The sequence below is a fragment of the Bos indicus x Bos taurus genome, chromosome 2, assembly GCF_003369695.1.
Source record: "Bos indicus x Bos taurus breed Angus x Brahman F1 hybrid chromosome 2, Bos_hybrid_MaternalHap_v2.0, whole genome shotgun sequence".
Lineage (NCBI taxonomy): Eukaryota > Metazoa > Chordata > Mammalia > Artiodactyla > Bovidae > Bos > Bos indicus x Bos taurus.
Genome location: NC_040077.1, coordinates 117982174 through 117995413, shown reverse-complemented (window position 1 = coordinate 117995413; position 13240 = coordinate 117982174). Strand labels below are relative to the sequence as shown.

Here is a 13240-nt window from a genome sequence, read left to right as displayed (position 1 = left end):
GATGGTAAAAAAAAAAAAAAAAAATCCACCTGTGACACAAGAGATGTGGGTTTGATCCCTAAATTGGGAAAGTCCCCTAGAGAAGGGAATGGCAACCCACTCCAGTATTCTTGGGTGGAGAATCCCATGGACAGAGGGGCCTGGCAGGTTGCAGTTCCATAGGGTCGCAAAGGGTCAGACAAAATTGAGCGACTAACAGTTTCACTTTCAAAGATATCCACATCATAAACTCTGGACCCTGTAAATATGTTACCTTACAGAGCAAAGGGGAATTGAGGTTGCAGGTGTCATTAAGAATGTTAATCAGCTGACCTTAAAATGGGGAGATTGTTTGGATTATCCAATAACCCAGTTACCCCGGGTAGGCCCAATGTAATCCCAAGAGCCCTTAAATGTGGAAGACAGGCAGAACAGAAGAGCCTGCCGGAGCTGTGACTGTGTAGAAAGGTACAGAATGATGCAGCCATTTCTGGCTTTGAAGACAGAAGAAGTGGCCGGGATCCAGGGAATGTGGGCTGACTCCAGAAGTCTGAGTTCTCCCCTAGGCCTGCCAGGAGGAACACAAACCTGAAAACCCCTTGATTTTAGCCAAGATCCCTTTCAGACTTCTGACCCCCAGCATTATGAAATAGTAAGCATCACTGACTCGATGGACATGAGTCTGAGTGAACTCCAGGAGTTGGTGATGGACAGGGAGGCCTGGTGTGCTGTGATTCATGGGGTCACGAAGAGTCGTACACGACTGAGCGACTGAACTGAGCTGAACTGAAGCTACTGCTTTCAGTCACGAAGATGGTGATACTCTATCAGAATAGCAATAGAGAACAGAGTGTGTCCAGTGAAGTAAAATAGCGCTGGTTTCATTTATTCACACATTCACTTAAATACTGAAAACTCTCCCTGGGCAAAGCATTGAGTTGGGTACCCTGTTGGGAACAAAGCAGGTACAGGTGGAAATGAAATCTATGGTGCCCATCAATGTAGGAACCAGACAATGGTCAGATACTGGAAAGAGAAAAGGAGAGGTACCACGCAGGATGAAGTGATGTGAGTGAAAGTCGCTCAGTCGCGTCCGACTCTTTGTGATCCCATGGAATGTAGCCTGCCAGGCTCCTCTGTCTATGGAATTCTCCAAGCCAGAATACTGGAATGGGTAGCCTTTTCCTTCTTCAGGGGATCTTCCCAACCCAGGGATCAAACCCAGGTTTCCCTCATTGCAGGCGGATTCTTAACCAGCTGAGCCACAAGGGAACCCACCACGCAGGCTTTGGTCGCGAACGCTGCAGGGCCTGCCCGACTCTTCCACCTACAAACTGCTATATCATGTGGCCCAGCCTTCAGTTAGGTTTGTTTTTTTTTCTTCCCCCATCACTTCTCTCCTATCTCAGAGAAATAGAAGGTCCTTCTACTCCCACCTGCATCTTAGGTTTCAGGCCCTTTCCTCCAGTTATAAACGTGCCGAGAGCATTTGAAAACCTCAGTCAAAGCTGGAAACTACAAGCCGCCACAAGAGTGTGCACGCGAGGTGACTGCATTTTTTTTTTTTTCCCTGCCAAACCAGAATTAGCCGGTATGGGAATGAACAAGCGTGGAGATTTGAAATTGCACGGATTGGAAGGAAGCTCAGGTTAGGTTCGGGCACCTCCAAACGCACCCCACCCCCCTTTTTTTAAAAGCCACATGGACTGAGGTCTCGATCTCCAAGCTCCCCAGGACGGAGCTGGCCGGGCAGCGAGAAGCAGAGGCGCCGGGAGCCCGCACCGCGCGCGGAGCCGGGCGGAGCGCCGAGCCGCGGGCTCAGGCAGCTTCGGGATGATCCGCGACATCGCCACAAATCTCTCCGCCCAACCGCTCCGGGGGCTCAGAGAAAGGCAGCGATTTCGGAGATCCGGGCCGGGAGCCGAGTGAGGCCGCCGCCCGGCGGGCTGTGGGCGGTGAGTATTCCGGGCCGCGCTGCGCCGCGGGCCCGAGGATGGAGAGACGCCGGGGGCATCTTGGACTGCGGTGGCCGCTGCTCCCCGAGACGCCCGGGAAGCGGCGGCGCGGGCCCCCGGGCCGGATCGGGGAAGGGGCTTCGGGGCGATCGAGGGCAGGGCTGCGCGGAGGCGCGGTGGTCCAGCCCAGGCCGCCCGCCTGGGGGCTCGGGAGCCGCGGGTGAGGTCACCTCGGGGCGGGCGGGCTAGCGCCGGGCCGGGGCGGAGCGTGGGGACGCGCGTCTCTCCCACCGTGTCTAGGGCCCCGCGCGCGTCGTCCAGGGCGCAGGGCTCCCCTCCTCACTCCCGCCCGGCCCCGGAGGCGCCCTTGGCCCCGCGCCCAGCCTCGCCCCCCGCATCCTCTCTCCACCCCTGTTAGGGACTCGAACTACAAATGATGGGGCGCGAGGAAGAGGGGGCGGGGAGACCCGGGTCAGAGGACTTTCGGGGTTGCTGGAGGACTCCTGGCGCAGGCTGCAGGGACTGCGATCGGCCCCGCTTCCCCGCGGAGCTGGCGGGCTCCCAGCGTGTGGGGAGACACGGGATGGAGCGGGGGTGAGGCAGTCTCGAGGTGCTGGGGAGGGGGGAGCACGGAGGGTCCCTCTCGAAGAGGGCGGCGATCGGGGGAGGCAGGCGGCGGGAAGGCCAGACCGCGGGGCTCCAGCCCCCGGCTTGAGATTCGGGTCCCTCAGTTGCGGTTCTGATCGAGGCCCCTCAGGAAGGGAAGGGGAGACAAAAATGAGGCGAGGGGCCGGGGCCGGGGGCGGCTTTGTCGGGACCGGACGCCGCTGAGGCCTCGGACGGCGTTTTAGGAGCTCAACTCTGCTTAACAATTAAGCCGTTTTCTTTCCACGGAAAAGCTGATCTAGGCTCATTAGCAAGGATGAGTGAGGGTTATTACTGGACATTGGAAAGGTTCCTTTTCGCTTTGCCTGTGATGTGTGTATGTGTATGAGACAGTCAGTCAGTCAGTTAGTTATTCACCATTCACTAGTGATGGTGGATAAAATAGGCTTTGGAATCCCTCAGACCCGGGTCCAAATTTGGCTTACCACGCAGGTGGCGCCAGTTGTAAAGAACCCACCTGCCAATGCAGGTAGCCTTAAGAGAGGTGGGTTCGATCCCTGTGTTGGGAAGATCCCCGGGAGGAGGGCATGGCAACCCATTCCAGTTTCCTTGCCTGGAGAATCCTATGGACAGAGGAATCTGGTGGGCTACCGTCCATAGGGTTGCAGAGTTGGACATGACTGAAGCAACTTAGCACGCGTGCACCTGGTAGTTTAGCCTCTCTAAGCTGCATGGCCCCCATTCTACAAGTAGCCTCGATTTCCTTATCTGTGAAATGGAACATTAGTATCAACTGGACAGAATCGTGGTGGAGAAGCCACCAAGCACAATCCCTGGCCATAGGAGGCACTCAGGTGTTCATTTCCCTCTAATTCAGCGTGAACCTGGCTAGGGTACCTGACAGTCTTTTCTACTGCGCTGTGGTCTCCGCACTAGCTCAGCTGTTCCAGGCTCTTCAGCCTGTTGACCTCAAGTGCACCCTCTAAAGGCTGGATATTTCCAGTGCACACCAGGTCTAGAGTGCAAATATTGATAAAGCCAAATTACAGAGAGGCCCCTACACACCTACATCTAATGACGAACCTGCTACCAGCATAGCTGTCCACCTCTGGGGAAGACTGTATTTTATATTTTATTTTGGAGCTTTCCCTTTCACTTCTCACTTATAATGAACTCCTTATATGCTAACATAATCGACCCTGATGCTGGGAAAGATTGAGGGCAGGAGTAGAAGGGGACAACAGAGGATGAGATGGTTAGATGGCATCACTGATTCAAGGGACATGAGTTTGAGCAAACTCTGGGAGATAGTGAAAGACAGGGAAGCCTGGCATGCTGCAGTCCATGGGATCACAGAGAGTTGGACCAAACAACAGCATCACAATAGTCAAATTAAAAATCGATGACTTGCTTATAAAACTTACTGCCCTAACAGCGGTGTGGAAAGTTTAATTTCCTTTTAATCTCTGAAACACTCCCGCAGGCTCTGAATTATTTTCATTTCTGCCTGTTACCAGGTAAATATGTAGCTGATTTCCATGTCATAGCCTGCATGTGTTACTTCATTTACCCCATGAATAGTTTCTCTTTCACTGGTAATGAGCTCACTTTAGGGAAGGATGGGAAGTTGACTATTGGTCCCTAATCTTCCCATCTTCCTTCCTTCAGCTTTTTCAGTGCAAGGCCCTAATGTGACTGGCAGAGCTTCTATTGCAGGTGAGCCTAGAATGGGTTACATCTTATACTTCCCTTTCTATCATTAGGCAGACTGTCCTCTCATGGTGGGAGAAGAGAGTGTTGGGGAAGCACACACACAAGTCTACAGCCCAATGCAGACTAGTCTTCCCAAGGGAAACGGCTCTGAATTGCCACCAGTCTACTGGAGGCAAGAAGCTGAACCAGGAGATATTTAAAAGATAGAGGGAACTTTACTTTCTTATAATAAAGTTTGTTATTCAGTCACTAAGTTGTGCCCGACTTTGCCACCCCATGGACTGCAGCACACCAGACTTCCCTGTCCTTCACCATCTCCTAGAACTTGCTCAAACTCATGTCCATTGAGTCAGTGATGCCATCTAACCATCTCATCCTCTGTCGCCCCCTTCTCCTCCTGCCCTCAGTCTTTCCCAGCATCAAGGTCTTTGCTTCAGATGGCCAAAGTATTGGAGCTTCAGCATGAGTTCTTCCAATGAATATTCAAGGTTGATTTCCTTTAGGATTGACTGGTTGGATCTCCTTGATATATATTTAGAACTTTCCCCAAAAATTTAAGTAAAGAGAGAAATTACTTGAAAGACCATCATTCAAAGAATAATCTCCATCAACAGGTTTGTTTCACTCCAGTCTGTTTTTCCCCCACTATGGATAACATATTTTTAAAAACAACCAAAAAGGAGTTATTTCATGCACCCCATTTTGTGACCCCCCCAAGTATAATTCACACCTTAGTGTGACCTTTATATGTCTTCAAAGAGCCTGTGTAGTTTCATTTTTGATGGTGCACTGGCATTGCATAGCTATGGCATGAGTGACTGATTTAACACTTACTGTAATGTTGGATATTAGAGATATTTGTAAGGTCGTTTTTTTTTTTTTTTTTTCTCTCATTCTTTCAAAATTTCACTATTAGAATTCAGTTAAACCTTGAAGGATGAGCAGAAGAGGAGCAGGAGATTTGAAGGAGAGAAGAGTGTTCCCAAAAGAAGAAAACATCATGCACAAAAACTTGCAAGGCTGTGCCAGGTTCAGGGAGCTGCAGGTGCTTTCACCAGCCTGGAAAGTAGAGGGCAAAGGTGAAGAGCAGGAGGAGGGAGCTGGCAGAGCGGCAGATAACGCTAGAGGAGAACCTGGGGGCAGACAGGGCAGTTTGAACTTGATCCTCAAGATAACCTGACAGGGTGGGGAAGTTACATGGTAAGATAGCATTTTATCGCTCCCAGCAGCCTGGGTAAACAAGAGGTGACAGGAAGAACCCAGCAGAGAGCAGCATTGTGGGCAGGAAGTGTAGTGGCTGAGAACTGCCCAGCTGTTTAAGAGATAGAATCATCTAAAAGATAAAAACAATGAGTACAAAAGAAAGAGTCAAGATGTGTTAATTGCTCGGTGGTGTCCGACTCTCGCAACACCATGGACTGTAGCCTGCCAGGCTCTCTGTCTGTGGAATTTCCCAGGCAAGAGTACTGTAGTGGGTTGCCATTTCCTTCTCCAGGGCATCGAACCCGGGTCTCCTGCTTTGCAGGTAGACGCTTTACTGTCTCAGCCACCAGGGAAGCCCAATAGATAAAAATAATGATTAGGAGAGAAGGGAAGAGTCATGATGAGCCCCAGGATAGATCCTTTAAATTGCTCCTTGATCTTTTAGTGCCTGTTTCTTCCCAACAAACTCTTAGTCTGGGGATTAGTGAACTTTACCTATAAAGGGTCAGAGAGTAAGCATTTTAAGTTCTGCAGGTCACATAGCCTTCAAAAAAGTTAAAACAATTCTTTGCTCAGGAGTGTACAGAGAGAGGCTGTGCAAACGGCACAGGGTGCCTCCCTAAAGGAGGTTGGGCTCTGGGTGCTTTACCACAGTCTGCTTCTGTCCTCTCGTCCATGTGCCAGTACTGCACAGAAAAGCCCCCCAGTTGGAGGTGTTCCTAGTGTATTTGGGACCGTTTTTTACATCACCTTCCTCCACTGCAACTAAAGGATTTTCAGTAATAATCACATGTCACGGTCAGTAATAATTGTTTTCTGATTTGCTCTTCTGTTTTAAAATAATTACCTGAAACAAAGAATGCATTTGCGTTTTAAAGACATTATTCAAACTGAGTAAAACATTTCTTGCATTGACTGCTTTCCAAACCCAAGTTTTTCACCCTGCGCTCTGGCACTCTGTTTCGCTCTTTTAAATTTTAAACAAAAATGAAGACTGCAGGTGGGCATGTGGAGGGCAAAAGTCAAGTAGCTGGCATCCTGCTCCTCATCCCCACCATCATGTGATGTCAGGGTCCATCTCGAAGGTCCTGCTAAAGGCAGTGATGTGCAACACTGCAGGCACTGCAGACTCATCAAACTGAGCTGAGCTGAGTGTCAGCAGTTCTAAATTCTTAGAAACTCTTACTGTCAAAACAGATATGTGCATACAGATGGTCAAAAGACACAGGAAAAGATGTTCAATGCAAATTAAAATTTCAGTGGTCAGAATAGCCACCGTCAAGAAGTCTACAAATAATAAATTCTGGGGAGGATGTGGAGAAAAAGGGAACCCTCCTACACTGTTGGTAGAAATGTAAATTTGTGCAGCCACTATAGAAAACAGTGTGGAGAGTCCTTTAAAATAGAGTTGCCATACGATCTAGCGGTTCCACTCATGGGCATGTATCTGGAGAAAACCATAATTCAAAAAGATACATGCACCCAAATTTTCACTGCAGCACTGTTGACCATCGCCAAAACACGGAAGTAGCCAAATGTCCATCAACAGAGGAATGGATAGAGAAGATGTGGTACATATATACAATAGAATAATATTCAGCCATTTAAAAAAAAAATGAAATAATGCCATTTGCAGTAACATGGGTGGATCTAGAGATCGTCATACTGAGTGAATTATGTCAGATAGGAAAACAAATATCATATGTATCACTCATGTGGAATCTCTAAAAAATGAAACAAATGAACTTATTCACAAAACAGAAACAGATTCACACCTAGAAAACAAACTTCCAGTTACCGAAGAGGAAAGGTCAGAGGGAGGGATAAATCAGGAGTTTGGGATTAACATATACACACTACTGTATATAAAATAGATAATCAATAAGGACCTATTGTATAACACAGGAAACTACATTCAATATTATATAATAACCTATAAAGGAAACTGAATTGCTGTGCTGTACTCCTGACATGCTATTGTAAATCAACTATACTTCAATAAAAAGATTTTTTAAAAAGAAAAAGACAGTAAGGAAAAAAAGCCAGATGTGTGCAGCTGGGGCCCTATATGTGTCAGTTCAGTTCAGTCGCTCAGTCCTGTCCGACTCTTTGTGACCCGATGGACTGCAGCATGCCAGGATTCCCTGTCCATCACCAACTCCCGGAGCTTGCTCAAACTCATGTCCATTGAGTCAGTCATGCCGTCCAACATCTCATCCTCTGTCATCCCCTTCTCTTCCTGCCCTCAATCCTTCCCAGCATCTGGGTCTTTTCCTGTGAGCCAGTTCTTCTCATCAGGTGGCCAAAGCCAAAATATCACCATTAGTTCTCTGAAATAACTTCCATGTAGAACACAGTGTTTAGAAAATGATGCTGATGCGATGCTTACAGACATAATATGAAAACATCACTGTTTGAAACCTTGACCAACAACAGATTTTTTCAGGGAAGAGTGTTCTGTCTGTGACATCCAGAATTACTGGCACAACAGTGATGACAAAAAAGCAGACCAACTTCTAGTCGTTGGTTCTTGCTTTTTTTGTCCTCGTTGGTGGCTTCTGGGGCCGAATGCCCCCTCCTCTCTGTCCGTGGGGCTTCACTGCCCCGCAGGGCTCAGCTGCCCAACAATCACTTTCACTTGTTGTAGACAGTAGTTTGTTTCATTATCCTGAACACTGAGGCCCCAACATAGCCACCATCCTCCTCATTCTCAACCAGTGAGCTAGCTTCCCTGGACTTCACCAAAGAAATTACACTAACAAGCATAACTTTCCATCCCATGCTTACTGTCTTATCTCTATCTGCTGCTTCCTCCAGTCTTAGAGGATTGGTCACCCTTCTTGATCAAGACTAACCCTGTCCCATGACCTCTGGGGTTAATCATTCTCTGTCTCTCTGGGCTTCCCAAGTGGCTCAGTGGATAAAGAATTTGCTTGCAGTGTAGAAGTCACAAAAGACTTGGGTTTGATTCTTGGGTTGGGAAGATCCCCTCGGGGAAGGGCATGGCAGTCCACCCCAGTATTCTTTCCTGGAGAATCCATGGACAGAGGAGCCTGGCAGACTACAGTCCATGGGGTCACAGAGAGTCAGACACGACTGAAGTGACTTAGCACGCATGCATCTATGTCTGTCTCTGTCTTTATCTCTATCTCTATTTTTTTTTCTTTATTCTCAGTTCCTATGCACATACTTCAATCTCATCCTACAAGATAAAACCAGAGACCTTCCCTGACCTGGTATCATCTCCCCTCTAGCTCCATCCAACCTCCATCCTCTTGATCGAACAACTTGAGAGATGGGTGTATACAAAGCACATATGCCATCTTATCTCATCCTTGTGCAAATGCAGCTGCCAACTGTTCATTTTGTAAAGATAAACTCTAAGATCCTTTTTTGACACATAAAGGCCTTCAAGATCTAGCCCCTGGCTTTCTGGTAACCTGAACATCACTGTAGTATCCAAATTTCTTTAGTCCGATTTCCTGTTGTCTTAGCAGTTTTCTAGCTTCCCAGGTAAATGCTCAGAATGGGGGTGGACAGAAGGGATAAAAGTAAGTCTTGTATGTCACATATAGCATCATCATTATTAGAAAACTCTATCTCCCATTGTCAGATAACAAATTAGCTTCTTCTTTACCAGTCTCCCGAGTTGGGTTCGTATGAGTCAGTCCCCCTGAGGCCAACCCCCTGTAGCTGTACTGAACAAATTGAACACTTGGACCCACAAAACTATGAACAGTAACCTCTGCCAGGAGCCTGCACAGGACCGAGCTACCCTGCCTAAGGCCAGGAGCCTTCCTTCTCTGACATCTGTGTTATCTGTCAGTTTCCATCTCAGTAAGGGACACAAGGCTTGGGCTTTGGCATCAGGAATAGCTGGGTTCAATTCCCAGGTTCCTGTCTAGCCATACTAGCTACTGGCGTTGAGAACTTAGGAAAGGTGCTTAACTTCTCTGAGTCGATTTTCATTTCTTTGAAATAACCATCATAGTATTTATATACAGGATGACTGCAAAGATGAAACAGGTTTCATAAAAGCACTTGGTCTTGTGAAAAGCAAGACGTGTTCCCAAATCTACATAATGACGAAGACTAAAGATCCAGTGTGACAGTGGGCTGACTTTGGTTTTGATGGGGAGGTAGTGCTGTCCAAAGAAGAAGGAGATTTTTTGTTCTAATGTTCCATGAAATTATTTGTCCTTATGTATTTCAGAACATCTTGGAAAATGTATACAAGTCATGAAGACATTGGGTATGATTTCGAAGATGACCCCAAAGATAAGAAGACACTTAAACCCCACCCAGACATTGATGGCGGCTGGGCCTGGGTGATGGTCTTGTCCTCTTTCTTTGTGCACATCCTCATCATGGGCTCCCAGATGGCCCTGGGCGTCCTCAATGTGGAGTGGCTTGAAGAATTCCATCAGAGCCGAGGCCTGACGGCATGGGTCAGCTCCCTCAGCATGGGTGTCACTTTGATTGTGGGTATGTTCACGTGTGACCTGTTGTCAATTATAACTATAATATGACAGTCCCTCGATGTAAGTCATGCTTTATCTCGTTGAAGTACCAGAGATGAGATGTTGGTGGATGTTACTCTTGTTTTTATTGTGGTCAGATATACCTAACATGAAATTTAACCTTTTAACCATTTTTAGGTATACAGTTCAATACCATTGAGTACATTCATCACCACCGTCCATCTCCAGAACTGTTCTCATCTTCCTAAACTGAAATCCTACCGATTAAGCCATAACTCCCCATTGCCACCTCTCCTCTCAGCCCCCTGTCTCTGGCCACTACCATTCTGTTTAAAGTCTCTATGAATTTGTTTACTCTAAGTACCTTGAATAAGTAGAATCAGACAATATTTGTTCTTTTGTGTGATACTCCTATTTGAGTACTGTAAACATTTTGAGCATTTTAAAAAATGATCATTAAAAATGTTTGCCCATGTTTTCTTAACTATTGTAAACCATTACCTACCATTACAAATCTGTTTTTAAACACTTATCAATATTTTTAAAAGATAAAAAAAACTTAGAGAAAACACAGTAAAAGTAAATAGCCATCCTATTTCAGAGCCCTAGTGTTTTAAATTTGAAATATTGATCCCATGTGGTTGAAAAATCTATTAAGCTGTTTTTAGAAAGGTTATTGATACCGCAAACAGGAAGGAATAATAATATATTCTTGCATTTTGTTGTTTAAGCTAACCACCCAGAAATCTATGAAAGCAATTCTTATCTAATTGGAGACAGTAAACCAGAAAGCTGAAAAAAAGTGTAAGTGGTTAGTCACTCAGTCGTGTCTGACTCTTTGCAAGCTCATGGATTGTAGCCCGCCAGGCTCCTCTGGCCATGGGATTCTCCAGGCAAGAATACTGGAGAATACTGCCCTGCCCTCCTCCAGGGAAAACATAAATGGCCTCAGATATCTTCCTGGTTTTGTAAAAGGATGTGTATGTCAGGCATATTTGTGTTTGACGAGAGTCTGTGCCTTGTCAGTGTTTTCCACACTGGTAATTAATTGCTTGAATTCAATTCAGAGATTTGTGGATCTTGGCTGGTATTCAGCCAGTTTCTTTTTGGATAATACCAGTGACATTAGTAACAGTGGCAGTGCTAATGACAGAAAACAAGGACAGAGTGTTACTTCCCAAGATGTGTGCAGGGGGTATGTGTTTATCACAGGGACTGGTTACTGATCTAGTTTTAAAATTAAATAAGGGCACCATTACGTGTGTGAGTGAATTGCTGATAAATCATTTTTGCCTGTAACTGTAATGAACTGACTCCTTCAACCCTGCCGTGGCCTTGTTCATATCAGGACTGTTGTATCATATGAGAAGTGCAAGGAGGTTAATCTTAGTGCAGGGAATTTGCTAGTTTTATGTTGGATATGGGCTTCCCTAGTGGCTCAGATGGCAAAGAATCTGCCTGCAATGAAGGAGACCCTGGTGTGATCCCTGGGTTGGGAAGATCCCCTGGAAGAGGGCATGGCAACCCACTCCAGTATTCTTGCCTGGAGAATTCCATGGACAGAGGAGACTGGTGAACTACAGTCCAGGGGATTGCAAAGAGTCAGACATGACTGAGCGAATAACACTTTCATATTGGATATAATTTTACCTTTTCAATGAGTAAGTAAAGGAAAACTAGTCTTCTGAAATACTTAAATCCATTTTCTTACCTTTTTTAAAATAAATATTTAGAGGGTAGAACAAAATACTTTCAGATTTAAACTAGGAAGTGTGTGTGTACAACAAAAAAGAAAATTCAGCCAAAGGCCAGGATATTTGTCCCAATATTTTCCAAGCCATCCAGTAAGATTGTCTTTGGTATTATTTCATGTTTCACAAGTTCTATAGGCATAAACAATGGAAATCAGTCCTAAAGTTACTGGATGTGGTTCTTGGGCTTCCCTCACAGCTCAGTTGGTAAAGAATCTGCCTGTAATGAGGAGACCCTGGTTCAATTCCTGGGTCAGAAGATCCCCTGGAGAAGGGATACGCTATCTACTCCAGTATTCTTGGGCTTCCCTTGTGGCTCAGCTCATAAAGAATCTGTCCGCAATGCTGGAGATCCGGGTCCGATCCCTGGGTTGGAAAGATCCCCTGGAGAAGGGATACGCTACCCACTTCAGTATTCTGGCCTGGAGAGTTCCATGGACTGTGTAGCCCGTGGGGTCACAAAGAGTCGGACACAACTAAGCTACTTGCACTTTCACTTTCCTGAAGATGATCCCCCAAATCAGAACACCTAACTCAACAGTGGTGATGAAATGTGATTGTCACCTTTAATTGGGAGGTAACTGTGGATTCTGAATTCTGAGAGTCTCTGAATTCCAGACAGTGGAGCTTCCGACAGTAGAATAACCTTTCTTCAGGAAAGGTACCTGCCAGATAAACATCTTTTATCTTGTGCTCAGAAATTATAGCACAGCAACACTCATAGTTATATAAATGAAAGGTCTTTTATTCTGTCTATCATGACCCTAAATTGCTATTCATTATCTAAGGTGCCTGATACAGGTGGCAGCAGATATGTTGGGTGCTTTTCCAAGGCAGAAGCCAGCAAAAACAGCTCTCCTTTATTTAGCACTTATTACACACCAAGTGTGGGCTCCCCAGGTGGTGCTAGTGGTAAAGAACATGCCTGTCGATGCAGGAGATGTAAGAGAGGTGGGTTCAATCCCTGGATTGGCAAGCTCCCCTGGAGAAGGGTATGGCAACCCACTCCAGTATACTTGCCTGGAAAATTCCATGGACAGAGGAGTCTGGTGGGCCCACAGTGTTGTAAAGAGTAGGACACGACTGAAGCTACTTAGCATACATGAACTCATGCACATGCCAAGTGCATATGATGTACATGATCTCATTTGATTCTCTGGCAAGCCTGGGGGCCAGACCATCATCTTCATCTCACAGAGGAGATCATGCAACACTCAGAGACGTTACGTTACTGAAGTTAACTTGTAACCGGTAAGTGAGGGACAGGCTTCAAATGTGGTCCACTGGACTCCAAAATGGTGCCCACTCTACCACCCTGCCTGCCATGACATTGAATGAGAACCAAAAATATATTTGAAGTGAATAAGTATAAATTGTTTTCTCTTTCTCATTCTTGTAAGGACGTTGAGTTACCGCTTTTAAATTTAAAAATTCCATGAACTACGCACAGAGTTGAAAGCACTCTCTCGGGCAGTGACTCGCCCGTGGGAAACTAAATTCATTCTTTTTTTGTTCGGCTTCGTCGAGTATTAGTTGCAGCACTTGAGGCCTT

At 46.2% G+C, this 13240-nt stretch overlaps 1 protein-coding gene across 3 annotated transcripts in view; it reads left to right on the top strand.

Moving 5' to 3' along the window:
- Positions 1–1492: 1492 nt before the first annotated feature.
- SLC16A14 (solute carrier family 16 member 14) overlaps positions 1493–13240 on the top strand; it is a 34224-nt gene continuing 22476 nt past the window's right edge. Inside the window, exons 1-2 of one of the 3 annotated variants that reach the window (XM_027515575.1) lie at positions 1493–1934; positions 9670–9941. In XM_027515575.1, the coding sequence (XP_027371376.1) occupies positions 9683–9941 (259 nt within the window). In that variant the 5' untranslated portion in view covers positions 1493–1934; positions 9670–9682. Of the gene's footprint in view, positions 1935–2428; positions 2529–4758; positions 4868–9669; positions 9942–13240 lie in introns of those variants that run through there. The other 2 variants (XM_027515568.1, XM_027515583.1) reach the window with 2 other exon arrangements.